Raw genomic sequence first — 26,990 nt, forward strand, 5'->3', positions numbered from 1 at the left:
AGCAGACATCTTTGTCGTCTCTCTCCTCCACAGGTTGAGGAGGCCCCCGAGACATGATCGACAGCCCAAAGCTGAGACTCCACGCAAACTGTGAATCGATAACTTGGTGCTATTCTGAAAGGTAATTACTCTCTCTCTGTGTGTGTGTGTGTGTGTGTGTGTGTGTGTGTGTGTGTGTGTGCCTGCGCCTGCGTGCGTCGGTTGCATGTACGCCTGCAACGCAAAGTTGCCAGCGTGTCTTGAGAAACGCTGTAACTGTCCTTCCTGACAGTTAAACACCACTCCCCCCCTCCCCCCCACCAGCCTATCTACACACAGCAGTAGTGTGTGTGGGTGGTGTGGGTGTGTGTACCACAGCAAACCCTTCGAACAGGAAGGACACACAAAACACACACACACACACACACACACACAGCCATGGGTATTTCTATCTAATGCAATGTGCTGTAAGTCTGGAAACGCTCCGAAAATAGCCCTATACGCAGCCTTTAAATAGCCAGTCAGGGAACCTGAGTGTGTGTGTGTATGGTGTGTGTGTGGGGGGAGGGGAGGGGGGGAGGGGGGGGGGGGGGTGTCACCTGATTTATATTAGGTCGCGTGGCGGTGTCTCACACCCAGAAGAGCAGATCTAGAGCTTGTAGATCTGATATCATCGCAGAGCCATGTTTCCCAAACAGTGGGTCAGGTTCAAATTTATTTTTATAGGTCGCTATAGTAAATATCCCTTTAATTTTTTTCGGATTCCTTTAATGTTAAATTAAATATTTAATGGAATTCAAACATATATACATAAAAAAAGGAAAAATGAACCTGTTTGCACGTTGTGATCTTGTAGATATTTTTTTTACACCTCAGTAATCTTAAGGTTAAGGGTGGTTGTTATTCTCTGCGTCGCTTTGTATGGTCCAGGCTAGGTCCCCGAGGAGAGTGGAGACATCAGATTAAATGGGATTCGTCCCAGGCTAGGTCCCGAGGAGACATCAGATGAAAATGGGATGCGTCCCAGGCTAGGTCCCGAGGAGAGTGGAGACATCAGATTAAATGGGATGCGTCCCAGGCTAGGTCCCGAGGAGACATCAGATGAAAATGGAATGCGTCCCAGGCTAGGTCCCGAGGAGACATCAGATGAAAATGGGACGCGTCCCAGGCTAGGTCCCGAGGAGACATCAGATGAAAATGGGACGCGTCCCAGGCTAGGTCCCGAGGAGACATCAGATGAAAATGGGACGCGTCCCAGGCTAGGTCCCGAGGAGACATCAGATGAAAATGGGATGCGTCCCAGGCTAGGTCCCGAGGAGACAGGGTGGTATGTGGGCGGTGCTTTTTGTAGCCGACACCTTCTGTCTCTCTGCATGCGGGCGTGTTGTGTGTGTGTGTGTGATGTGTGTGCGTCAGGTGTTTCAGAGGGAGGGAGGGGTAAGAGGGACAAATCTGTCACGCTCTTTTATGTGGGTCTGTTTGTTTTTGTTCTCCTTCTCCGACTGTTCTCTGTGTGTGTGTGCACGTGTGTGCGTGGAAGGTGTGTGGGCGTTTGATATGGCACCGTTCCTGCTCTCCTCCCTCCTCCTCCCTGTCCTCTTCCAACCTCTCATCTCCTTTTCTTAATCTGTCCCTCCATCCTGTCGCCCGTCTGTCGCCCCTGCCCCTCCCCCCTCTCTCTCTAGCCTGGCATAATGAGATTAAAGCCCGTGTCTCCGTATAGACGCACACACATATACACACACACACACACACACGCATCATTGCAGGCACGTTCGATCTCTCGTACACGCTAACGCAGCACACTTAACTCTCGATTCACACGAACGTGCAGCTTACACACACTTGGCAGCATGCACTGCAGCGCTATTGAACCATGAACCGTGTCGCACGCACACACACACATACTCTTGGCAGGTGTCCAGTTCTTTCTCTGTGTGTCTTGTTGTGTTGGAGGTCTATACGGTATGAATGCTGCTTTACAGTATCCTTGGCCTCTGTCTTGCGAACCTGGCCATATGGCGCTGACTGCCTAATGATCACTGTAGCTAGTGGCACGTTGGCACAATGCCGCCCTCTACTGACTGACAGAGCACACAGCAGCCACACAACGGTTCCCACAACAACAGCCACAAAGCAAGAGAGAGAGAGATAGACACACACTCGCACACACACACACACACACACACACACACACACACACACACACCGACAAAACCTTAGTCTTTAGTCTTAGTCAACAAAATGAACACTGACCTAAGTGTGTGCCGAATTCAGTTTTCCCCGCACGATGGCCACCAACTGGGAGAATAGTGAGCCAGATGGAGGGCTTCACACGCTGTCTCTCTGTACGTTCCGTATTAGAAATGGGTCCGACCAGTTTTGCAACTCTGATAATATAACTGAAGCCCCGGTATATGCTTCGGTGAAGGACGAATTGCGGCGAAAGCCGATCTGCAAGCTCACAACACGTGCACGCGTTGTGTTGTGAGCTTGTAGACCTGCTATGTTTTGACATGTGAATCAACGTAAATCAAAGAGAATAATAAATGGTCACTTCAGGAGAGACGTATGCACTGTATTTATTATTTTGTGACTTGACGACTTCCTCAGAGTCACCCTCACAAAATAATGAATATGTGCAGACGGTCTAATCGAGTGCTCCGGTATATTTAGTTTGTGTATAGTCTTCTCCCCTGAAGTGCCCAGGTATTATTCTCTCTGCTTCAAGTCGTCCCTGTTGAGCCCTTCTACCGTCAACTGACTGCTTCTCTCTGCTTCAAGTTGTCCCTGTTGAGCCCTTCTACCGTCAACTGACTGAAGCACTGGACTTGTCTTTGTTGTTGTTGTGTGGAGTGGACTCCAGGCAGAGTTACCGCTACTGTGGTGGCAGCCAATGGGGACCCAAATATCGTATCGTGTAAGAAATACAATGACATGGCTGTAAAAAAAAAAAAAAGGAGCCAAACGTGATGCCAGGTTGAAAGTGGTTAAATTGACTCGCGTAACGTTGCAGACAGTGTAGCTGCAAAGTTGGAGCCTCTCCCCTCTCTGCAGTCTCCAGCCAGCCCATATAATGGAGAACCCACTGCCTGGGCATGTATTGTACTTTTCTCCATCTCCGTCTTTCTCTCTCTGTGTCTCTCTTGGTTCTCTTCGGTCTTCTTTGCCCTTAACCCTCTCTCTCTCTCTCTCTCTCCTCTCTCCTCTCTTGTCCAGCCTGTGGTCAGGCTTTCCGGGTCCTCCTTGGTGCTGAAGACTTCAAAGGGTTGCAGACGGTGTGTCGGTGTAGTGAGGCCTCCTCTGTCCTGCAGTGGAGGGCTTCACAGCACACACACACACACACACACACACACACACACACACACACACACACACAGACAGCTAGGCTGGTGAGTACTGGAGCAACGCTACACTCGGCTAAGCTGCCCTAACACACACACACATACACACACACAGCCTTCTAACGCAGTAGTTCCCACACCTTTTTTAAGATTTTTCAAAATAGCAGATGTACAAGCTTAAACGAGTAGATGTTTACAGCTCTTGTCTCCCTCCCTCCCTCCCTGCAGGCTGGATGCATCACGCGGTGGAGCAGTTTGGCGTCCGCGGCACACGGGAGTCTTTCCCTCTGGACGCACCCAGCAGGGTACAATGGGCCCCTACAATGGGCCGCGCCTGGCCCCCGCCGCCCAGGTCAGTGCCCCGTCATGGACCGCACCAAGCAAGCATATTCACACCTCCGACTGTTGTGGCGGAGGGTCCCATATGACTTGAAATTAACTAACACTCTCCCTCTCTCTCTCTCTCTCTCTCTCTCTCTCTCTCTCGTGAGTGACAGTGGTTAACACGTTGACTCTTTGTCTTTATATTAATATATGACATATACGCCAAAGTATTTGCGCCTTTGATCCATGAAAATCCGCTCGAAAACACTCCAATGATTTGTTATTGAGCCGACAAAAAAGCCACTTCCTTGATCCGGGTCACAGACAAAGAGCAAAAGCGAGCTAAGATTGTCCCTATACACCCTCGTTCACTTTGCATTGGACTCAGTTTCCCAGAAGCCCTTGCAAGCCGGCAGTTGGTTGACTTCCGGTTACGTCGTCATAGCGCGTCCGCCTCGTCACCAGGTCTGCGACAAACCCGCTATTTCTTTTTAAATTAATACAAAACGGTGAATTAAACACATAAAACAAATAGCGGGTTTAGCGTATTACGCAGGGGGAGAACATGGATTAAATAGCGTGGTACACGGGGTGTGTGTGTTTGTGTCAATTGGTACCTGTGTACCAATTTGGTATATATAAATATGTATAGGCTATATTTGGCGTCTGGTACTGTGAGCACAACACCCCAGCACACTCAAATCTAGAGTGTTAATGTATTGGTGCACAATTTACACTGCTGCTGGGTGAATGAAAGGGATAAATGTTTCAACTAGATCGTGTGTGTGTTCTGTTTCTTGTCCAGGTGTCCACCTGGAATGAGCCAGGTCATCTCCCACCTACCTCTGAACCATCCCAGTAGATTTGTTAATAATGGGTAAGTCCATTTGTGAATCCATTTGTCCCATCACTGAAACGAGGGAGCGGTTTTTGGATGTTATCTCATCAAGCCGTTATCAACACCGTTCAATGCAGCCATTGTCCGACGTGGCCGGCCATTACTAACCGTAATGGCTAAATCTAACCCTAAACCCTGAACCCAATCTTAACCGGCCATGTAAGTCTGTTTCACAGTGGTTTCGCTTCGGCAGCAGTAATTTCACTTGCACATGTCCTAGTCGCCTACTCGCGGTAGGCAGTGTAATGTGTGAATGTCCATACTGGCTGCATTGAATGGTCTCGATCAGAACATACTGGTTATTATAGGTTGATAACATTTGAAGCGGGTGAACAAGGACCGGCTGATACCGACAACAAGCCTCTCCCCACCTACTTACTTATGCAACGTATATGTATATTGTATAATGTATAACAAACAAACAAACATATTGTTAAGAAATGATGAAGGTCCACAAATATTTTTTTGAATAAGACCGAGGTCCGGTCCCATGCGCGGCGTCCATCGGAGAGCGGGGCTCTATGCCCGTTTAGTATGGTCAAGCTTATACAAATCAGATCCCCTTCCAACCAACCAATAATAGGGTGCAGAGTGCAGGCCCGGAGTGGAACTCCAAATCCAAATCACACTGCGCGCGCGCGTAGCGCGCGCCAGAATTTTGGGGGCCCTTGGGGGACATTTTGGGGGCCTTTGCAGCAATTTCACATGAGAAATGTACCATCTGATGTTATTTATATTATTAACTAAAAAAAAAAAAAAAAAAAAAAACCTTTTTTTTTTTTTTTTTTTTTTTTTTTTTTTGGGTGGTCCGCAAAGAGGTGGTCCGCGGTCCGGTCGCGGACCGCGGTCCGCCAGTTGAATACCCCTGCCATAGGCAATGTAGATGTACTTAAGAACAATACTTTGCAATTCTCAAATCTCAAACAATCAACATGATGATGAGATCGGCTGAACATGGCGAGCTAAGCTTTTTAAGCCTCGTATCAAGTTGCATGACACCATGTGTTGATTTTGACACAAATTCTGATTTAGTTTTAGTCCTATTTAGTCATCTGAAATGTTTAGTTTAGTCTAGTCTTGGTCGACTAAATATCAAAATCTTAGTTTTTTTTGTATTTTAGCCTTAGGTCTTATTCAACAAAATGAACACTGCATGACAGGCATTAAAAAGAAGTGTATACAGCACAATATTGTACAAGGGGGTTCCTGATTATCTCTCGGCTAATAATAAATACAAACGTTTAAAAATCCTTGCCTTAACCACCGGGCACCCATTTTGGTGTTGGCATCATGTTATGCTTTAGCTATTGAAAAATAGCAGATCTACAAGCTCGTATCGCGCCACCGAGTGGCGCGATACGAGCTTGTAGGTCTGTCATTTTTGAAAAATCGAAGAACGACTGACATTTTTTAGAATCTGATCTCAGGTCAGAATGGGTTCATCAGACCAGTGTTGTGTCCAGCGGAAACCTCGTATGAATCTGATCTCAGGTCAGAATGGGTTAAAGGCTTAAATCTGAACAAATCTCGTTCTTTCTTCGACCCCCATCCAGACCCATGCAAATGCGAGGAGGGGCCGAGAAGCCGGACCTCCCTCCGGTCATGCTCTCGGGCCTGCCCAGGGACCAGCTGAGACCCCCGCCGCCGCCCCCCCACCACCCCCATCCTCCCCCGGTCCACCACCAGAGGTGGGAGCAGCAGCAGCAGCAGCAGGGCCAGCTGTACGAGTCTCAAGGACCCTCGCTGCCCATGGCGCTGCCCAACGAACACGCACTGCGCCTCCACGGCGGCGGCTACGCGGGCAGCGGCTCCCACCAGCTGCCCCCCAGCAGGCACGGCCACAGCCTGCTGAAGGTGAGAGCTGAAGAAGAAGTGCCGCCGACGTTTTGCCGCGAGAGAAAGAAGAACGAGACTCTCGTTGCTCGAGTAGGGGCCGCCATGATTACACATTTAAAGGACAACTTTAGTTTTTTTCAACCAAGGTTCATGTTTTAGGTTGTTATTTAAGAAACTAAAAGGTGAGTGTTAATTTTCTTTCATTTGCTGCTTTCTTTCGTTTTGGGGATTTTAGCAGTTTTTGACAGGGGGGCGGGGGCATTCGAGCATGTATATGTATTTTTTTACAAAATATTATGGCGATAATTTTTTTTATTATTTACTATAGTCCTAATAAACCCCAAGAAATTACATCTGGCCACAAAAGATCACAGGATCTATTGAATGTGACAAACTAACATATTGAGCCTATACACACAGTAAGCCTTCCCCCCAGTAGGCTATACCTTCACATTCAGTAGATCATGTGATCTTCTGTGGCCAGATGTAATTTCCTGGGGTTTATTAGGACTATAGTAAATAATAAATAAATAAATCACCATCACATTTGGTAAAAAAATACCTATTTAGCCCCATTCTTGAATGCCCCCGCCCCCCTGTCAAAAAGAGCTAAAATCCCTAAAACGAAAGAAAGCAGCAAATGAAAGAAAATTTTAGTTTCTCTAATAATAACCTAAAACATGAACCTTGGTTGAAAAAAAATAAAGTTGTCCTTTAAGTTGCCGATTAATTGTCGCACAAATAATTGCGGTTTTACGATTTTAGTTTTTACAACTAAATGTATGCAATTTTGCATTTCTGTTTTGGTTTTTAAGACTTCGTAATCACAAATTGCACGCAGACATGACAAATAACCGAAATATACAAATTAATTGCTGACATATGAGGCTACTATATCACATGATGTACATGTCCATCCCATTGGACATGACGCTAGTATGTCTCATGGTGTAGACAGTACCAAGCAGGAAGGCTTTGGGTACCATTCTTTCATAGTCTTTGGTTTGACTCGACTGGGGGATCGATTGGACCCTGACCCTCCCAATCTCAGGGTGGACGCTCTGACCACGAGACCACTGAGCTGGTAACAACCCAGCGGTGGCTCAGGGGTAGAGCGGGTGGATGGGAACCGCGAGGTTCCCAGTTCGATCCCGGGCTCCCCCTATAGAGTTGGTGTCGAGGTGTCCTTGAGCAAGACCCCTGATGTTCAGGTTGGTGCCTTGCATGGTTTCCTCCGCCATCGGTGTATGTGTGTGTGAATGTAATGCACCTATGTTAAGGGCTTTGGATAAAAGCGCCTTACACCATATACCATTTTATCATTTACCATTTTATTTACCATTCGCTGTTACAATCTCCACGGTGACCCACAGCCTCTTGTGGCTCGTTGCTTTAACCTGCGGTAAAGTGCAATTAACCTTTTTGTGTTGTTCGCGTCACTCACTCTGCGTTCTTCTGTTCTTATTTCCCTCGTCTTCCCCTTCGTCTTCCGTGTCCGCCTCAGTTCGGGGGTCCCCAGGAACAGCACCCCCCCCCCAGAGGGGCCCCATCACTAGGGGAGGAGATGTGGGCTCAGGTGCAACAGGTAAAAGCCTTCACTAATTGGCTAAGCTCATGTTTCACCACCACCACGCATACAAACCAAGGTATTACCATGCTGACTGTGTCACTCCTGCTACGGCGGCTGAGCTCACAGGTTCGTTTCAGGGCTGCGACTATAGCCATCGTTTTCGAAGCAATAATTCCATTGATTCATATTCGATTCGTCGAAGAATCAAGAAGCGTGTTTCTTTTTTTTTTAATACTTTTTTATTATACTTCATCGCGCAACGGTTTCATGGGAAAATAGCCGATCTACCTACAAGCAGTTGTTTCACGGGCGACATACACGAAATGATCAAATTATTATTTTTACATTAAATTGTTGATTTGCTGTGTTTCCACTTCCAGCAGCAGCAGCAGCAGCAGCAGAGGGGCAGTTACCAGGGGAAGATGCTCATTGGCCAGCTGAAGAGGCCGGCGCCTCCACTGGGAGAGCACTCGGTCATCCAGCACACGCCGACGCCCTCGCTGCACCCCCCCGCGCCGCCGTCCCGCCCCCCCGGCCCCGAAGACTGCCCCAGCCCCAGCAAGAGGAAGAGGAGCTCCGATCAGGTCAGGAACGCTCTCTCTCTCTCTCCTCTCCAGACAAGACTTTTGGCTCGCACGCGTTTTTCAAATGCGTAACGAGTAACGCAGATTCACTCGTTTTAACCCATTCTGACCTGAGATCAGATTCATACGAGATTTCCACTGGACACACACTGGTCTGACGAACCCCATTCTGACCTGAGATCAGATTCTAAAAAATGTCAGTCGCTCTTCGATTTTTCAAAAATAGCAGACCTACAAGCTCGTATCGCGCCACTCGGTGGCGCGATATGAGCTTGTAGATCTGCTATTTTTCAATAGCTAAAGCATAACATGATGCCGACACCAAAATGGGTGCCCGGTCAGAATGGGTTAAGTACAGCAAATCCGTTTTTGTGGCCTATCCCAGATTGGAATCCGATTGGATCCGATCCATCCAAACAGATTTTTGTGAATCATGTCTGATTTCTAACGACGTGTCCATGTCTGGATACACGGGAGGCCTGATTTATTCTTTTGTCACATGACGAAAATACACGCGTTGTGAGCTTGTAGATGGGCTACTTCAGGCCATCGTCTGGATACACGAATACGATCTGATCACTTGCAAGTAACAGTGTCAGTAACAGGACAATGGACAGTCAGTCCCAAAGATCAGCATTGAGAAACAAATGGGATTGGCCTGTGTGTGTGTGTGTGTGTGTGTGTGTGTGTGTGTGTGTTTGTGTATGTGTGTGTGGTCTCTTGTGACCCGGCCTACAGTAGCTAAGTCCAGTGTTCTTTCTCCGCGGTCCAGGTACCACACCCAGGGCTGCAGCGCTTCCCTGCCCCGGGCCAGGCTCCCTCAGGACCTCAGCAGCTGCATTATCCCGCTCCCAAACCAGCCTTCTGGAACCCTCTCCAGAAGGTCAACCCTTCCTGGGCCCCGCAGACGGCCGACCGCAAGAACCTCGTGCCACAGGAGTTCCAGGTCTGCACCGTAAGACGACGCGTTTCATAGCTTTGAAACACATTGATGAGATTAAAACCACTTGAACCCCGTCGGCCACATTCTGGGATCTACAAGGTGTACAAGCTCTCGTAGATCGGCTTTGTGTACACGGTAGATGGGGGGGAGTAAAGTGCCAATTCTTGTCCAGTTTACTGAGTTTGTCTTGGAAAGGTGTTCGTTACCCCAAGCGATAGCTAATACTTTGTTCTGTACGTTAGTTGATTACTTTCGTCTTGTTTTTATTTAACGTTATTATTTATACAGCTGAAATCCCATTGAGATACAAGACCTATTTTACGAGAGAGAGCCCTGTTTCGGGTAGCAAACGTTACATTTGCTGGGGATGAAATTTTATTTCCAGGATTGTTTAAGCAAAATGACACTTTGGCAGTGATCTACCATTGGCTAGATATCATCAATAGTTGCTCTCTTTTTATTAGAAAATAATAATAAATATTAAATCACATTGACTTACTAGTGAGACACGTCTCAAAGTCACTCTTTTAGCACATAGACCTACACAAACAAAGTGGATTCTGGCAATGCATAACGCAATTATGAAACCTGACACCTGTTTTCTCCCCCCCCCCCACCTCCCCTCTCAGGACCCCACCAAACAAGGCATGAGCGGCTACACCCACAAGTCCTCTCCGCCCACCTCCACGTCGTCGCCCACCTCCTCTCCCGGAGGAGGCGTCAGCGGCTATACACAGGGATGTGGCGGAGCCCCCCTGTCCCACAAGGCTGCCTTCCAACCTCAGGCTGCAAACCAGCAATCCCCGAACCCCCCCTCCTCCTCCTCCTCCTCCTCCTCCTCGTACCCCCACCACTTCGGCGGCGGCGGCGGCTCCTCCAAACCCAGCCCAGCCTCGGCTCGCCCCCCGGCGGCCTCGGAGCAGCCCCGTGGCGCTCCTCTCCAAAGGGGACCACCTCCTCCTCCTGCATCTTCCGGCGGGTTTCGGGGCAGCAGCCAAGCGAGTCCCTGTCACCCTCCTCCGTCTACTCCGACCAGGGAGCAACACCCGCGCCCCCAGTCATCACCAGCAAACTCCCCTGCTGCCAGCAGCAGCGGTGTGCCTTACAGCAGCCACTTCCAGCCTCACCCAGGGCTGGGGCACCAGGGCCCTCCTCCTCCTCCTCCTCACCCAGGGCTGGGGCACCAGGCCCCCCACCAGGGCCCTCCTCCTCCCCCTCCTGCCAGCAACACCGCAGTACCTCAACAACAGCACAGCAGCTCCCATGTGACCTGGAGACTCCCTGGCGGCAGACCCAGTGCTCACTGCCTGGTGAGTACAATACAGACCCAGTGCTCACTGCCTGGTGAGTACAATACAGACCCAGTGCTCACTGCCTGGTGCGTACAGACACAGCACTCCACTAACCAGCTCACTGCACTAACGACTGCACTAACCAGCTCACTCTACTAACCAGCTCACTGCACTAACCAGCTCACTCCACTAACCAGCTCACTGCACTAACGACTGCACTAACCAGCTCACTTCACTAACCAGCTCACTGCACTAACGACTGCACTAACCAGCTCACTCTACTAACCATCTCACTCCACTAACCAGCTCACTCTACTAACCAGCTCGCTCCACTAACCAGCTCACTCCACTAACCATCTCACTCCACTAACCAGCTCACTGCACTAACGACTGCACTAACCAGCTCACTCCACTAACCATCTCACTCCACTAACCAGCTCACTGCACTAACGACTGCACTAACCAGCTCACTCCACTAACCATCTCACTCCACTAACCAGCTCACTGCACTAACGACTGCACTAACCAGCTCACTCCACTAACCAGCTCACTCCACTAACCAGCTCACTGCACTAACCAGCTCACTGCACTAACGACTGCACTAACCAGCTCACTCTACTAACCATCTCACTCCACTAACCAGCTCACTCCACTAACCAGCTCACTGCACTAACCAGCTCACTGCACTAACGACTGCACTAACCAGCTCACTCTACTAACCATCTCACTCCACTAACCAGCTCACTGCACTAACCAGCTCGCTCCACTAACCATCTCACTCCACTAACCAGCTCACTCCACTAACCAGCTCGCTCCACTAACCATCTCACTCCACTAACCAGCTCACTGCACTAACCAGCTCACTCCACTAACCATCTCACTCCACTAACCAGCTCGCTCCACTAACCAGCTCACTGCACTAACCAGCTCACTCGTAAACACTTTCTTCATGGATTATCATTATCGACGGTATAATGTTATAGTGCAGTGATTGAATGTGTTGCACTGAAGACGTGTCGTCTTGTTTTCCCCCCAAACAGGAGCCAGGCCTCTACAGACATCCAGGGCTGCTACCTCAGGGCCAGCAGAGCCAGAATCAGGTTGCGGAGAGCCGGGCACTGCATGCCCACTCCCAGCACCACCACCACCACCACCACCAGGCCAGCCCCCCGCTGGTCCCAGTGAACCCCACCCGTACCCCTGTTATCACCCCCAACCTCCCTGCCTCCCAGGCTCCGTGCACCGCCAGCCGATATGCCAGCAGCAGCCACGGCGGCGACAGCGGGGCTAAGACTGGAGTCTCCACTGTGACCGTAGCACCCCCTCTTGGCTGCTCGGTGAACAGCGCCCTTCTCAACAAAGACAGCTGGCAGAGAGTGTCCTCCGTTGCCCCCACGTCTCAGCTGGACGCTCTGCTGCAGCACGGCTATCAGGTAGTTAACCCATTCTGACCTGAGATCAGATTCATACGAGGTTTCCACTGGACACACACTGGTCTGATTAACCCATTCTGACCTGAGATCAGATTCTAGAAATGTCAGTCGCTGTTCGATTTTAAAAAAATAGCTAAAGCATAACATGCTGCTGACACCAAAATGGGTGCCCGTTCAGAATGGGTTAACTAGTTAACACGGCTATCGGGTAGTTAACTAGCTGTCCGTGATCTCACTGATATTCTCATTATTCTAGCCATCACTTTTTCGATTGATTAAAATGTATTGAGAAGTAATTTTTGAGCGGTAACATGTGACTACACAAAGTGTGTGTATCTCTCAACGAGTCCAATGCGAAAACATTCAGATAGATAGTTTTTTAAATAAATGACTACATGGATTAGATCGTGGGATTAACTCTCGCAACCCCTCACTCCTACCAGGGAGCTGCGGCGGGCACTGCCAACCACCCTCCTCCCCGACTGGCACCGGCAAAACCTCAGCAGCTGCCTGGACCCGGCGCCAACCCCGCCGCGTCCGGCCAGTCGTTTCCCAGGACGTCGTCGTCGTCGCACTACGGCCGGGCGGCGGCCGCCAGCGAGCGACCGCCTCCCGCGCCGCCCAGTTCCTTGTTCTCCTCAGGCCACCACCAGAGGGCGGGGGAGAGCGTGATCACGACCAGTCGAGTCGCCAACCCTCTCCCGGCGGCGGCCAGGCCTCTCGCCAGCACGTGTTGTCCCACGCTGGCGGCGGCGGCGGCATCTCATCGCGCCAGCGTGGTCTCGGCCTCGCAGGCGCCCAGCACCGCCGCCTTGCTGTCCAGATCGGGCCACCAGGTAAGCCTGTCGCAGTTGTTACACAATCGCCTGACGGTGATTATTTGCAAAATCATCGCAATTATTGGATTGAATGCTTTATTAGGTCCATCTGTAGTGAATGTGTTGACAATGTGCAAATATAGCCTACCTCACTTCATGTAGTCCAAAAAACAAGTCGATTGTTTCTGGTTACTGGTGGCGTCATTTGGGCACCCTTAAGCTAACGACATATAAAAGCACACAAAATATAAAAGAAATTTAGGGCTGTCAAAGTTAACGCACTATTAACTAGTTAACTCACAATCCTTTTAACGGCACAATTTTTTTTAACGCGTGATTAACGCACTGTGAAGTTTGACAGAATGGTTGAGAGACACATGGCAATTTTACACTGAAGAGTTGAATAATTGTTAAACAGCTGCATTACTTAAGTTAATTTAAGTCTACACAATTAGAAAACTTAGAAAACATGTTATTTTGATCAACATGGCCTGTTATCTCTTGTAATGGTACCATTGGCCAACATCAATACAGTTCTTTAGTTTGGGGCTGGAAGGCTAAATGTCATCAAATGGTGGTCCGTGGCTCAAATGCAGAATAAATAATGGACCTTGATATTAAAAATCTTGAAAACCACTGATTTAAGGTATATTTGAACGGATAAAAATTATGCGATTAATTTGCGATTAATCACAGTTAACTATGGACAATCATGCGATTAATCAGATTAAATATTTTAATCGATTGACAGCCCTAAAGAAAATACATTTGAAATTGACATTTTTACCTCATTGGCTGCACATTAGCATGAAAGGAATGATGTCCATTGTCCAGGAACCCAGAGAAACAATAAAATAAACAAACTAATCGGTCAATTAAACGTATAATGATACATAACATAAAACTTATATATAAACATACTATTAACAGAAAACTTAAATCTGGACATGTAACACAATAAAACAAAACTATGTGACCATAGTTATTTATTTAGATTATTGGTATACCTACCATGTATAATTAATCTATTCGTCATATCCGCTTGGTGCAATTTTTGTTTTCAAAGCCTCAAAGGAGAGCAGAAATGCAACTATTTGCATTTATTATAAGTCTCAAAGTTAAAATGCCCAAAACCCCAATTCAATTATTGTCATTCACAAGTATTTGTATGACAATTAATGGTTGAACTTTACCTGTCCTGACCGTGACAGCCCTACCACCACCAGGCCGGATCCTCCTCAGCCCAGCCTGCCTCCCGCGGCCAGCCGCCCGGCCCCGCTGCTCCCATCTCCCAGCAGGCCACCGTGGACGCGCTGGACAAACTGGACGCCGAGCTCGAGGGCCACATGCAGGCCGAGGAGAGGAGGAAGAGGGAGCGAGAGCAGGAGGAGGAGCGGAAACGCAGGGAGGAGGAGAGGAGGAGGCGCAGGGAGTGGGAGCGACAGCAGCAGCAACAGCAGGAGGAGGAGCAGCGCAAGAAGAAGGAACTGGAGATGGAGCAGGAGCGGAAGAAGAGGGAGCAGGAGGCGGAGTGGAAGAGGAGGGAGTGGGAGAAGCAGGAGGAGGAGAAGAAAAGGAGGGAGTGGGAGAAACAGGAGGAGGAGAAGAAAAGGAGGGAGTGGGAGAAACAGGAGGCGGAGAAGAGGAGAGAGTGGGAAAAGCAGGAGGCGGACCGGAAGAGGAGAGAGTGGGAGAGGCAAGAGGAGGAGAAGAGGAGAGAGTGGGAAAAGCAGGAGGCGGACCGCAAGAGGAGAGAGTGGGAGAGGCAAGAGGAGGAGAAGAGGAGAGAGTGGGAAAAGCAGGAGACTGACCGGAAGAGGAGAGAGTGGGAGAGGCAAGAGGAGGAGAAGAGGAGAGAGTGGGAAAAGCAGGAGGCGGACCGCAAGAGGAGAGAGTGGGAGAGGCAAGAGGAGGAGCGGAAAAAGGAGGAAAAGCAGAAATGGGAGAGAAAAGAGGAGGAGAGGAGGCGGTGGATGGAGAGGAGGGTGAAGGAGGAGCTGAGCAGTCCTAAAGGCAAGGAGCAGACCGCTATCGAGAGTCTGGAGAGACTGCTCTCTGGCGACCTGTCGCTCACCTCCCCACCTCCCCCTCGCCTCTCCTCCGTCTGCACTGCTACTTCAGCCCCGCCGCCCGCCGCCTCTGCCCAGGCCTCGCCGCCTTACCCCTGGTTGAGCCGCGGTGGCGCACCGCCGTGTCCTCCGGGCCCCGCCCTCGCCGCCCCCGTGGAGAGGCTGCGTCCTCCCCCTCTCACGCCCCAGACGGAGTATGCCAGAGAGAAGCAGAGGCAGAGAGAGATGTGGGGCAACGGCGGCAGCACGGCGGCGACCCAGAGTCCGCCATCCACACACCATACCTCAGGGATGAACCAGCAGGCGTACGCCACCCAGGCCCACAACAAGCCCCACGCCATGCAAAACGCACCGTCGCCATCCAAACGCGGGGATAGAGACGACGGCGGCCCGCGGCACACGCCCCCGGGGAGTCTCGGCGCTCTCCCACCACCGGCGCTGAGGGAACCCCCAAAGTTGTACCAGGCTTTCCCGAGAGACTCGCTGCCGAGCCCGCCGCTCCTCCACCACCAGCGGATGCCCGGCGGCGGGCTGAGCGGCCTGGGCGGCGGCGAGTCCGACAGCGCTCAGTTCGAGGAGGAGCCGTCGGAGATGTCGACGCTGCTCCCCGACGGCCTGGCCAACATCATGGCCATGCTGGACGAGTCCATCAAGAAGGAAGAGGAGATGTACTGCGCCAAGGGGTCCCTCGACGCGTTCCCCCCCGGCATCCCGCCCGTCAAGAGCTACCTGTGTGCCCCGGACCTCATCGCGGCGCCCAAGCACCAGCCCAACCAGGAGGAGTTTGGATCCAATCCCCACGCCAGCCCTCCCGTGCTCAGCCGCCAGGGCTCGCTGGCGTCCCCTTGCAGCCGGACGTCGTCGCTCAACGAGGACGACGACGACTGCCTCAAAGTCTCCCCTAACATCCACATCAACCCCCGGCACTGCATGGAGACGGGCATGGGGTCCGCCAACACCAACTACCGCCACTGTGACCTGGCCAAGCTCTACGGCCTCACCGACCTGGCCAAGAGCGAGGCCGACGAAGAGGAGGACGAATACTACTCGGAGACCCCCTCCTGCTCCCCGCCGCCTCAAAGACCCCACCTGCACCAGACGGGAATGAGCAGCATATTCAAGTCCCAGACGTTGATTCCGGAGAGCCAGAAGTACGCTTACAGAGGCGGGCCTTTTGGAAGACCCCCGGCCTCAGCACTGCTTGGGGTAAAATATTCCTCGTCGCTCTCTTTGGGTCCCGACATCTGCCGGCAGCAGCAAAGCACCTCTCCCACCTCTGACTCCACCGGTCACCCGGGATTCAGTCCGGCTCTACCGCCTCAGAAGCCTTCTTCTCCCTCTCCTGTGTTGGAGGACAAGATAGTGAAGGTAGAGGAATCTGACATCTGGGAGCACAAGGCGGTGAAGTTGGAGGAAGCCGACATCTGGAGGGACAATAGAGAAACCGAGAGACTGCTAGGGTTCGTTAAAGAAGAACACATCCCCTCCATAGAGCCCAAACAGATGGAGATGAAGGAGGAACAGAAGCTGACCACCATCTCGGAGTCTTCTCTCGCGGAGCTGGGCAGAATCTGCGAGATCAACCTCAGTCAGCTCTCCGCCAAGAGCTCTGCGGGCGAATCCAAAGCCCACATCAGGCAGCAGGACAGACACGAGACGGAGAGAGGGAAGGAACGAGAGAGAGACAGAGATAGGGAGAAGGACCAGAGGAGAAAGCATGGCCACAGCAGCAGCAAGAAGCACGAAGAGAGGAAGGAGAGAAAGAAAAAGCACAGGGAAAAGAGGGAAGAGAGTTCCACCTTCTCTTCTTCCTCCTCCAACTCCTCGGGCTCCAGCCACAAGCGGCATAAGGAGGGCAAGAGCCACAAGGAGAAGAAAGACCGCAGGGTCCTCGGCGACCTCGACCTCCAGTTCAAGGAGGTGCGAGAGAAGGACGGCGCTCGCTCGGACTCGGAGAAGCGGAAGCGAAAGGAGGCACCCGGCACCGCCGGATCCACCAGTGACGGGGAGCATGCCGAATGGGCCTCCAAAACCTCCGGAGGAAAACATGACAAGGAGTCGCCCGGTTCCTCGCTGGTCTCCACAGACTTCATGAAGCTGAAGGCGCTGTCGGACGGCCCGCCCAAGGAGCTGAAGATTCGCCTGATCAAGGTGGAGAGCGGCGACCGGGAGACGTTCATCGCCTCCGAGGTGGAGGAGAAGAGAATCCCACTGGAGGAGATAAACATCAAGAACGACGCCAAGGACATCATCAGGGCCTGCAAGTAAGTAGGAGTGTGTTAATTACCGTAGTTATTGTAAACTCGGCACAAAAAGTGTGAGGTATAGCTTGTAAGAATCGGAGTTCCCTAACACTGAGTGTAAAATAATAAAGTGTAAAAATGGCCAATATGTGTAATATTGAGTGGGTAATATGAGTACCTCGTTGTAACGATAAAAACGATATAAAATACAATACCAATTGGTAACATTAAAGGGGAGAAATAACCGACCAAAGTTACGTTTCCAAACTTTTTGTATTGAGTTTAGTTTTGCATGGTTCATGCTTTGTGTTTTTATTAACCCATTTAGAACCGATGCCTCCTAAAGCCAAAACTAAGGTTTTATGAAAACCTTCAAATTCTTCCAAAAGAAAATATACAAATATGTTGCTATATGAGACACAGAGGTGTATGTGACAGGAGACACATCCACCATTAAAGTGGGTTTCCTGGTTTTATTCTGTTTGTTTGCTTTGGTTTTATATTTTCATCAGAGGTGAAATTGAAAAAGGTCAGGAAAAGAATATTGTGATTTAAAAACTGACGCAAAAGAATATGATCTATATATCACGGTTGAAAGTGACAGCTAATAAAAATGCAAGATAGATTTCACCTATAAACAATGCAATACATAGGATACATAATGTACATATGCTCTGTGGTTTTGTTTAGTTCTGTAAACTGCAATAGAGTCAGAAGTCGAGTAAATTGTATTTATAGAGCACATTTAAAAACAACTGCTGCACAGCATATAACAAAACATATAACACTGTTCAAAAAGGAGAATTTCAGGAAGAATATACACAACAACACCTTATAAAAGTCAAAAGATTTGAGCAGCAGTGGGGTTTGTTTAAAATACCAGGGAGAATGTATCATATGTGTCTTTAGTCTGGACTCCAGGGAAGGTTTGTGGTCAGTTTGTGTGTGTGTGGTGTCCACTGTCCACCTGACATGATGCATTCTTCTGTTGTTTCAGGGGTTCGAGGTTGAAAGGGAAGTTCAAAGAGTCCTTCCTGCTCCCAGCTTTCTCTGTCAAGCCTGAGAAGAGCACAGAGCTGCCCCTTGCCAGGGAGAAACTCATCCCTCCCACACCCAGCATCTATGTAAGTCACTTCACCTCAACCCTCCCACACCCAGCATCTATGTAAGTCACTTCACCTCAACCCTCCCACACCCAGCATCTATGTAAGTCACTTCACCTCAACCCTCCCACACCCAGCATCTACAGTATGTAAGTCACTTCACCTCACAACTCAACCCTCCCACACCCAGCATCTATGTAAGTCACTTCACTTCACCTCACAACTCAACCCTCCCACACCCAGCATCTATGTAAGTCACTTCACTTCACCTCACAACTCAACCCTCCCACACCCAGCATCTATGTAAGTCACTTCACCTCACAACTCAACCCTCCCACACCCAGCATCTATGTAAGTCACTTCACCTCACAACTCAACCCTCCCACACCCAGCATCTATGTAAGTCACTTCACCTCACAACTCAACCCTCCCACACCCAGCATCTATGTAAGTCACTTCACCTCACTTCACCTATGCCACTATTATATGGGCACATTCTGCCCTCTTGTGGTGGTTTAGTGTAGTGGTCTTCAAAATCTGGTGCAAGTCAAGGTGTACCTTCATAGCGAAAATAGCCGATCTACAAGCTACAAAAGTCACATGAATATACATTTAAAAACATGGCCAAATATCACCAAAATGTGGTTATAAAAACATAAATTAAAAAAAAAAGAAATTAAGTCAAGTTTTGCCTTGCTTTCTTCTGCAGTTGGAGAGCAAGAGAGACGCCTTCTCCCCCGTGCTGCTGCAGTTTTGCACCGACCCCAACAACGCTGTGACCGTCATCAGAGGCCTGGCCGGCTCGCTGAGGCTCAGTACGTATTACAAACCATGCACTCAGAAACTGATTATTTACATAGAAGAAAGAGGAACTGACCAGGTGCTCAATGGAGGTAGCAGGATGTGATAATGATAAAAAAGGATCTGGGGCACACAAGGTTAAAAAATGAGGAACGCCTTTATTAAATTAAAAGGCAATTCTTGCCCTGATGAAGACCTGTTAGGTCGAAACATGTTGGAAGTTGCCTTTTAACCCATTCTGACCTGAGATCAGATTCATACGAGGTTTCCACTGGACACACACTGGTCTGATGAACCCATTCTGACCTGAGATCAGATTCTAAAAATGTCAGTTGATTTTTCAAAAATAGCAGCTCTGCTATTTTTCAATAGCTAAAGCATAACATGATGCTAACACCAAAATGGGTTCCCGTTCAGAATGGGTTAATTTAATAAAGGCATTCCTCATTTTTTAACCTTGTGTGGCCGGGTCCTTCTCTTTTTATCATGATTATTTACATATTTTAACTATTTTTTTTCCTTTCTTTTGTTAGCCTTAATTTTTATCCCACGATTTTGCAAACCATTTTTTCACCCAGTGTCAATTATCTAAGGTAATCCTGGGCGCTACACTTCCTCTGCCAAACCTGGGCGGGGCAGTGGACCTCATGCTTCCTTCCAAGCTGCTTCTTTTCACCCCCCGGCCGGACGTAGCGCGTGGAAGGAACACGTTATTCCGACCAGTTCCTTTTCCCCTCCATCAGACCTCTTGACGTCTCTTTTGGTCATTGTGTGCACAGATCTGGGCCTGTTCTCCACCAAGTCCCTGGTGGACGCCAACGCAGAGCAGTCGGTGGAGGTCAGGACGCAGGTGCAGCAGCCGGCAGACGAGAACTGGGACCCCACGGGGACCAGTCAGGCCTGGCCGTGCGAGAGCAGCCGCTCCCACACCACCATCGCCAAGTACGCCCAGTACCAGGCCTCCAGCTTCCAGGAGAGCCTACAGGTAAACCAGCCATGCACGCACGCAATTTGACCCATTATGACCACATTGACTGGCACGATTGTTTCAGTCTCTGTCCATTCATGTGCCACGGGTATTTTAAAGTGAGGTGCTTCATTCAAGGGGCAAAAATGACCCCAGGCCTTAACCAGAAGTTAGCTCACGGATAAGCAATCCTATCGCCAGGAGGATCGCGGACCACCCGAGGCATGATTTATTCTTGAACCGCGACCAGCGACGCGACCGGAATCGGTCGTAAATAAAGCTTGTTTTTTATCTGGGATTAAAAGGCTGTTAAGATTTTGGCTATTGTTCAAGTCAACGAGGGGGGAACCTTTTTTACTGACGGACCAAGCACTTTTATCACTGTTTATCTCCTAGATAGACACGGACAGTGATAGGCAGTAGTATAGCGCCATCTCAAACCGAATCAATAGAAAACATTAGAAGACAGAGATCTCCAGTCGGTGTGTTAAGACCTGAGGCCGATTCTACAAATGTCGTTTTGTGAAAAACTGTTTTGTGAAAAGCCTATGCCTCAAACCTTTTCATGTCAAAGACCCCAACATTATATGTATTTGCCGACCCCCCCATCTCAAAACATTTTGTTCCAGGTAACCCCAGAAGCAAAGATTTTAGATTAAATTGTTCGCTTTAAAAATACATATATACATTCAAAGATTACACACATTTTCACAATATATATATTTTTAGCAGAGCTTGTATATTTTTTACCACGTAAGCCCTATACGTGACCTCGTACAACACATCATTAGATCATCTCAACGCATGTTGGGAGCTTGTTGTAGGTGTGCTATTTTTGCCAGCGGGCCGGCGTGTGCGGGACATTGGAGGAATAGTTTGATGTTCAGCAGCTGAGTAACGTGCCATGATGTGTGTGTGTGTGTGTTCAGGAGGATAAACCTAGTGACGATGAAGATGATGATGAAGAGGACAAGGAGAAGGACAAGGACAAGAAAGCACCCAGCACTTCTGACAAGGACGGCCCCAAGGACAGCAGCAGGTAACAACAACACACGGTTAAAGCTGTGGTGGGAAAAAGTACTGCTTCCTCGAAATATGATTATGGATTATGAATAGGGCTGACCTCGATTAGTCGAATAGTCGACTAATCGATCGGAACGGGTCTCAGTCGACTGACCACCTCTTAGTCGACTGAGCAAAAAGGAAAAAAAAAGAAAAAAAAAGAAATTGCCCCAAAACAATGTATATAAAAATGCAATATTTACAAAAATATACAAAAATATTGTATTATTCCACTAGGTCTGTGGGGGACATAAACACATTTGAACATTCTGACTGTTCAAATCTCCAATGTGCATGTGGAGTGTGTCTGCCTGTGTGACTGTGTGACTTGAATCGCACAGTGCGCTGGCTTGATAGACTCCAGAATCTCAATCTCACCTGCTGTGCTCAATCTGGCTAATGACAAGCCTCTCAGTTGTTCACAAAAAAAAAAAAACAGTCAGAATGTTCAAATGTGTTTATGTCCCCCACAGACCTAGTGGAATAATACAATATTTTTGTATATTTATGTTAATATTGTATTTTTATATACAATTTTTTGGGGCAAAAGAAATATAATAATATATATATTTATTTTTTTGCTCAGTCGACTATTAGTCGACTAACAGCAAATGTATTCATCTATCAGTCGACTATACAAATCCTTAGTCGGGGACAGCCCTAATTATGAATATAGATTTAACAGTGCATTATATGAAATAATATACGTGTTCCAAGCACTGCACTGAGTCTCTGACTTGCTTCCCTCCCCCAGCGGTGAACAGAAACAAGTGGGGAAGATCATTAAGTTTGGCACCAACATCGACCTGTCTGATCCCAAGAGGTAAGCCATTATGTGTGAGACATAACTAATTTGAATATTCCTTTTAACCCATTCTGACCTGAGATCAGATTCACTCGAGGTTTCCACTGGACACACACTGGTCTGATTAACCCATTCTGACCTGAGATCAGATTCTAAAAATGTCAGTCGTTCTTCGATTTTTCAAAAAATAGCAGACCTACAAGCTCGTATCGCGCCACTCGGTGGCGCGATATGAGCTTGTAGATCTGCTATTTTTAAATAGCTAAAGCATAACATGATGCCAACACCAAAATGGGTGCCCGGTCAGAATGGGTTAAAACGCCACATGGATTTGAACGAATTTCGAATGATTCGAATGTATATGATTTTAATATGAATAGGATATGAATCTTGCGGCCTAATATGCTGTAAAACTTTCTCTTTTTTATCTATATGGTCCAGTCCTGTATGAGCCGAATCAAATGAATGATTCATAATTGTCTTAATAGCCTATTTTTTTGTATAATGTTTTAGTTTACGTGGCAGAACTCACACAGCGATTTATTTATTTATTTGTATTCAAATCTTAATTTGATAAATTACTAGCCGATCAACTAGCCGATCAACATTGACACGTTGTGAGCGTGTAGATCGCCTATTTGAACTATTCAAAAATATTTTTTTCAAAATAGTAATAAAAATAATCACACATGTGAAGTGAGCGGCCTTTTATCATGATGTGATGATGATGATGAATGATGAGAACGTCCTCGTACATCAGCCAGTCAAAGTAATCGATTCCGTGCTTAAACGGGGACACACAAAGCTGCACAGCTTTGTGTGTCCCCGTTTGAGCACGGAATCGGAATTGGAGCAGCTGCACCGCTCAAAAAAAGGCAAATAAGTTTAGGGGTAAGTGGTAATGGGTTAGGGGTAAGGGGTAAGGCACTGATAAAACAGGGCCCATGAGGTGTGATCATGTACCCTTTACCCCTTTTAAAACAAATGTATTTAAATAGATTTTAGTGCATAGAGATACATGCATGGTGAACATGACGATGACGTCACTGTAAAGAAAACATCAAAAGCCCATAGACCTGGCTACCACATGACTTCACATGTTGTTGTTTTTGTCCACTAGGTGGAAGCCCCAGCTGCAGGAGCTGCAGAAGCTGCCTGCCTTCATGCGCGTGGCGTCCAGCGGCAACATGCTGAGCCACGTGGGACACACCATCCTGGGCATGAACACTGTCCAGCTGTACATGAAGGTGCCCGGGAGCCGCACTCCTGGTACGAACACTCACCTCTGATTGATTGATACATGACTTTTAACAAGTTTGTGAACAAGTACGTTCACAAGTTATGCGGAAGAAGATGGCATGAAAAGCCCCGCAGGGGGTTGTTTCCACTGTGACGCCTTGTACTCAATTCATCAGTAATACATGCAATACGATGTCTGTAAAAGATCCAGTTGCAGCAAAGGGTATATTACAGAAGACTTGTTTTCCATGGTGCCGTTAGGACAGGACTCTCCCTTCCTTTGGTGGGTCGCCCAGGTGGCGCCTCAGGCCCTAACCTTTAACTTCACAAAAACTATGCTTTAAGCTAACCTTAACGCTAAGCCTAACCTCACAAACGTCACGCTTACGGTAACCCTGCCCTCGAAACCGCTTCGACCTGGGCGAAACACCGGGAACAGACAGGAGTCCGTAGTTCGGACGGTGACTCCGATCACGTCACTGGAACTCACCTGAGCGTGTCACCATGGAAATGCCCACAAAACGGGGCATGTCCTGTTTGCTGGGCTGTTAATGCATTCCACATGAGGTGGCAGCATAGTAGAACGTAAATGTTCCCCTTGTTTGAGATGAGTTTATTTGGGGGGGGACGGGGGGGGGGGGGGACGGGGGACAAGGTCAGATGAGATCAGCTCTGATCTCATCTGACCCACAAGAGAAGTAGGAAAAATAGCCGACCTACAAGTTCATGGCAAGTCGCGGACGCTACGTGCTGTGAGCTAGCATCGCTGTGAAGTCGGCTATTTTCCATGTCATGAGGCATGGAAGTCTGATTTTTAAGATGGCATTTTTATTTCCCGGCTCGGGAGTAGAAGGGCAGTTTGTTGGCCTTATAGGGTTGCATAATATATTGAAAGTGTATCGTCGCATCACAATATTAACACACAACAATATACATATCGCAAAAGGCAATACACACAGGGGTGCACATAACGTTTTTGGGCCAGTCCCTGGAGATGTTTCATGGTATGCTTTATGACCAAATAGAAGACTACAATGCATGCGTTTCAGTGCTGTATAGGAGGCTACAATGCATGCATTTCAGTGCTGTATAGGAGGCTATAATACATGCATTTCAGTGCTGTATAGGAGGCTATAATACATGCATTTCAGTGCTGTATAGGAGGCTATAATACATGCATTTCAGTGCTGTATAGGAGGCTATAATACATGCATTTCAGTGCTGTATAGGAGGCTATAATACATGCATTTCAGTGCTGTATAGGAGGCTACAATACATGCATTTCAGTGCTGTATAGGAGGCTACAATGCATGCGTTTCAGTGCTGGTATAGGAGGCTACAATGCATGTATTTCACTGCTGATTTATAGCACATTACATATTTAAGTGCAACCGAGTGCATTTAAAAGCAATTGATCCGTTAAGAGAGACGGCAAACTGCTTACTTTAATTGACGGAAATCTAAAGCGGTGGATTTCAAAATAAGCCACTTGTAATGAATTGTCAACACTAGTTTTATTTTTTTTATAATCTACTTACAGGACGTTTAACATTTGAAGTATATGACACCAGACACTATAAATAATTTGCTGAGCACATCTTTTCATTTGATATTCCGCGCAACATTTGATATTCCATCCCTACTCATGCGTAGGGATGGAGCTCGTTCATTTTTTATTGATAACGAGCACCTTATCGATCAGGCTTATCGAGCCGGGTTCTTATCGAGCCCCCTATCGAGCATTTTCTATTATTTTGTGGAAAGACGGGAGACAATAAATTCTGAACAGAACCAGAATCTTTTGCTAGGGCCTTCAAATACAGTACTTTTCTAACAAGACGGATCGCCTCTTGTCTTGATTGTTTAACCCATTCTGACCTGAGATCAGATTCATACGAGGTTTCCACTGGACACACACTGGTCTGACTAACCCATTCTGACCTGAGATCAGATTCTAAAAAATGTCAGTCGTTCTTCGATTTTTCAAAAATAGCAGACCTACAAGCTCGTATCGCGCCACTCGGTGGCGCGATATGAGCTTGTAGATCTGCTATTTTTCAATAGGTAAAGCACGACCTGATGCTAACACCAAAATGGGTTCCCGTTCAGAATGGGTTAAACATGATGTCATGGGCAGCTATGCTCGATTAGCCCAAAGCTTATTGATACCGGGTACTCGATAAGCCTGTTATCAGATTGTTTTCCGGGTTATCGAGCTCCATCCCTACTCATGCGCACTTGCGTATCCCGTGCTATGTGCACCCCTGAATATACTGTACACACAAGTACACATATATAAGATTTGTATAAAGGATGTTTTTGTTATTGGAACAAAATGTTGTAATGGGAGCAGTGAGAAAACTGTATGGTTAAGGTGGTGGTGTATATAGTCATAGTCAGGTGCAATGTTTTCAATAAAACCATATCGTTGAATGGAAATATACAGTAATCCCTTTCTTTCTGCCCTTCTCCCTTTTTTTCAGTGTGCAAAAAAAACACTGAAACACAATAGGCTTTTCATTGTCTGGGTTCTAAGTTAGCTGCAACCCTAACTAAGGCAGAAAGACGTTAGAACTTTACGAGTTATAAGCCCCGTTCCTTCACACTTTACTAGATTTGCGGGCAATATGGTGGCATATTAGATTCTGGTGCATATTGTGTGTGAAAAACGTGTGCCGGATCTTGAATGGCGGGCAATCTTGTTTGGGCATTTGTTCCTGGTTAGGACCTTCAACGTTGTCTGCATTCTTGTCCAGCCACGTAAAGTCAGTGTGAACGTCATACCGCCACGACAGTGCTTTTCAGTGAGTGCTACTGTTGTGTTCAATATTAGTTTCTACATGAACCAGTGTTCTACAATGGACCCTTCGCTAAACCCCACCCCAAAACGATTGTCCAATGTTAGCTTAGCAACCATTGCTAAACTGGCATATGGGCTGTCAAGCTGTCAATGTTATTTTGCTTGGCACACACACACATGCACGTGTGCGTGCGCACACACGCACACAAACACAATTTGCAACATAATAGCAAGAATAGGCATTATCACGATAAAGCGGTGGTGACTATGAACCAGCAACAGATTGCACTTATACACATGCATTTTCACCCCTTTGCCCAAGCTGAAACGTGCACTTATTAAACTGCCAGGCCGCATGGCTATGCTGTTGAACACAATCACATACGCACTGCGGCTTAACGTCGGGATGGTTATGCGACTCACCCGCCCAGGTGATGGCAATTCTATTAATCGATTGTAATAATACAACGGGTCGTTTGGAGGAAGCTATTTGATTGGTTGACTTTATAGCCATGCTTAAACGACAGTATAGGAACACCTAATCAGAAATCAGCTGTGCTGCTCTCTGAGAGAGCAGCCAAATGTGTTACTAGGCTAGCGAGTTTCGTGGAACATTTGTGGTCGTAGTGGCTACATCTGTCACTTTTAGAAAGTGTAATATTGCTTTATCGAAACAAAGGTGCAACTCATATAAAACAAATGTAGAAATCTGCAGTGATCTGATGCAGATTGTTGATGCCGATGGTCACTATTGGATTTATTATACGCATGTTTAGAAACACATGTGTAGTTTAGGCTGTTAATACTTTGATATGCATATTCCATATGCATTATGGAAGACAGTCCGTAACTTCTAAAGCCGAAGTTCCGAGTTCAACAC

The 26,990-nt window shown here is 47.9% G+C and overlaps 1 protein-coding gene across 4 annotated transcripts; it reads left to right on the forward strand.

Annotated features, from left to right (window-relative positions):
* Positions 1-18: 18 nt before the first annotated feature.
* Positions 19-23,916, forward strand: kdm6ba (lysine (K)-specific demethylase 6B, a). Of its 4 annotated transcripts, none has more exons than XM_083788747.1 (18): positions 19-121; positions 3,199-3,371; positions 3,552-3,675; positions 4,453-4,524; positions 6,099-6,399; positions 7,886-7,966; positions 8,332-8,535; positions 9,308-9,490; positions 10,108-10,788; positions 11,811-12,203; positions 12,647-13,039; positions 14,233-17,354; positions 18,331-18,457; positions 19,146-19,251; positions 20,017-20,222; positions 21,134-21,243; positions 22,021-22,089; positions 23,192-23,916. In XM_083788747.1, the coding sequence occupies exons 3-18, from the start codon at positions 3,557-3,559 to the stop codon at positions 23,358-23,360; spliced, it is 6,336 nt and encodes a 2,111-aa protein (XP_083644873.1). In that variant the 5' UTR covers positions 19-121; positions 3,199-3,371; positions 3,552-3,556; the 3' UTR covers positions 23,361-23,916. The 4 variants fall into 4 exon arrangements, with proteins under 4 accessions (XP_083644873.1, XP_083644876.1, XP_083644874.1 ...); XM_083788750.1 differs by having other exon boundaries at positions 9,308-9,481; XM_083788748.1 differs by having other exon boundaries at positions 8,335-8,535.
* Positions 23,917-26,990: the final 3,074 nt, after the last annotated feature.

This window comes from Protomyctophum parallelum (assembly GCF_964188405.1).
Source record: "Protomyctophum parallelum genome assembly, chromosome: 18".
In the NCBI taxonomy this organism is placed as follows: Eukaryota; Metazoa; Chordata; class Actinopteri; order Myctophiformes; family Myctophidae; genus Protomyctophum; species Protomyctophum parallelum.

Bases quoted from the DNA above. Each gene is read 5' to 3' on its own strand.
- kdm6ba (XM_083788747.1), top strand. From the start codon at position 3,557: ATGCATCACGCGGTGGAGCAGTTTGGCGTCCGCGGCACACGGGAGTCT. The intron at 9,491-10,107 runs GTAAGACGACGC...CTCCCCTCTCAG, and splicing joins AGGAGTTCCAGGTCTGCACC to GACCCCACCAAACAAGGCAT. The intron at 18,458-19,145 runs GTAAGTCACTTC...TTTCTTCTGCAG, and splicing joins CTCCCACACCCAGCATCTAT to TTGGAGAGCAAGAGAGACGC.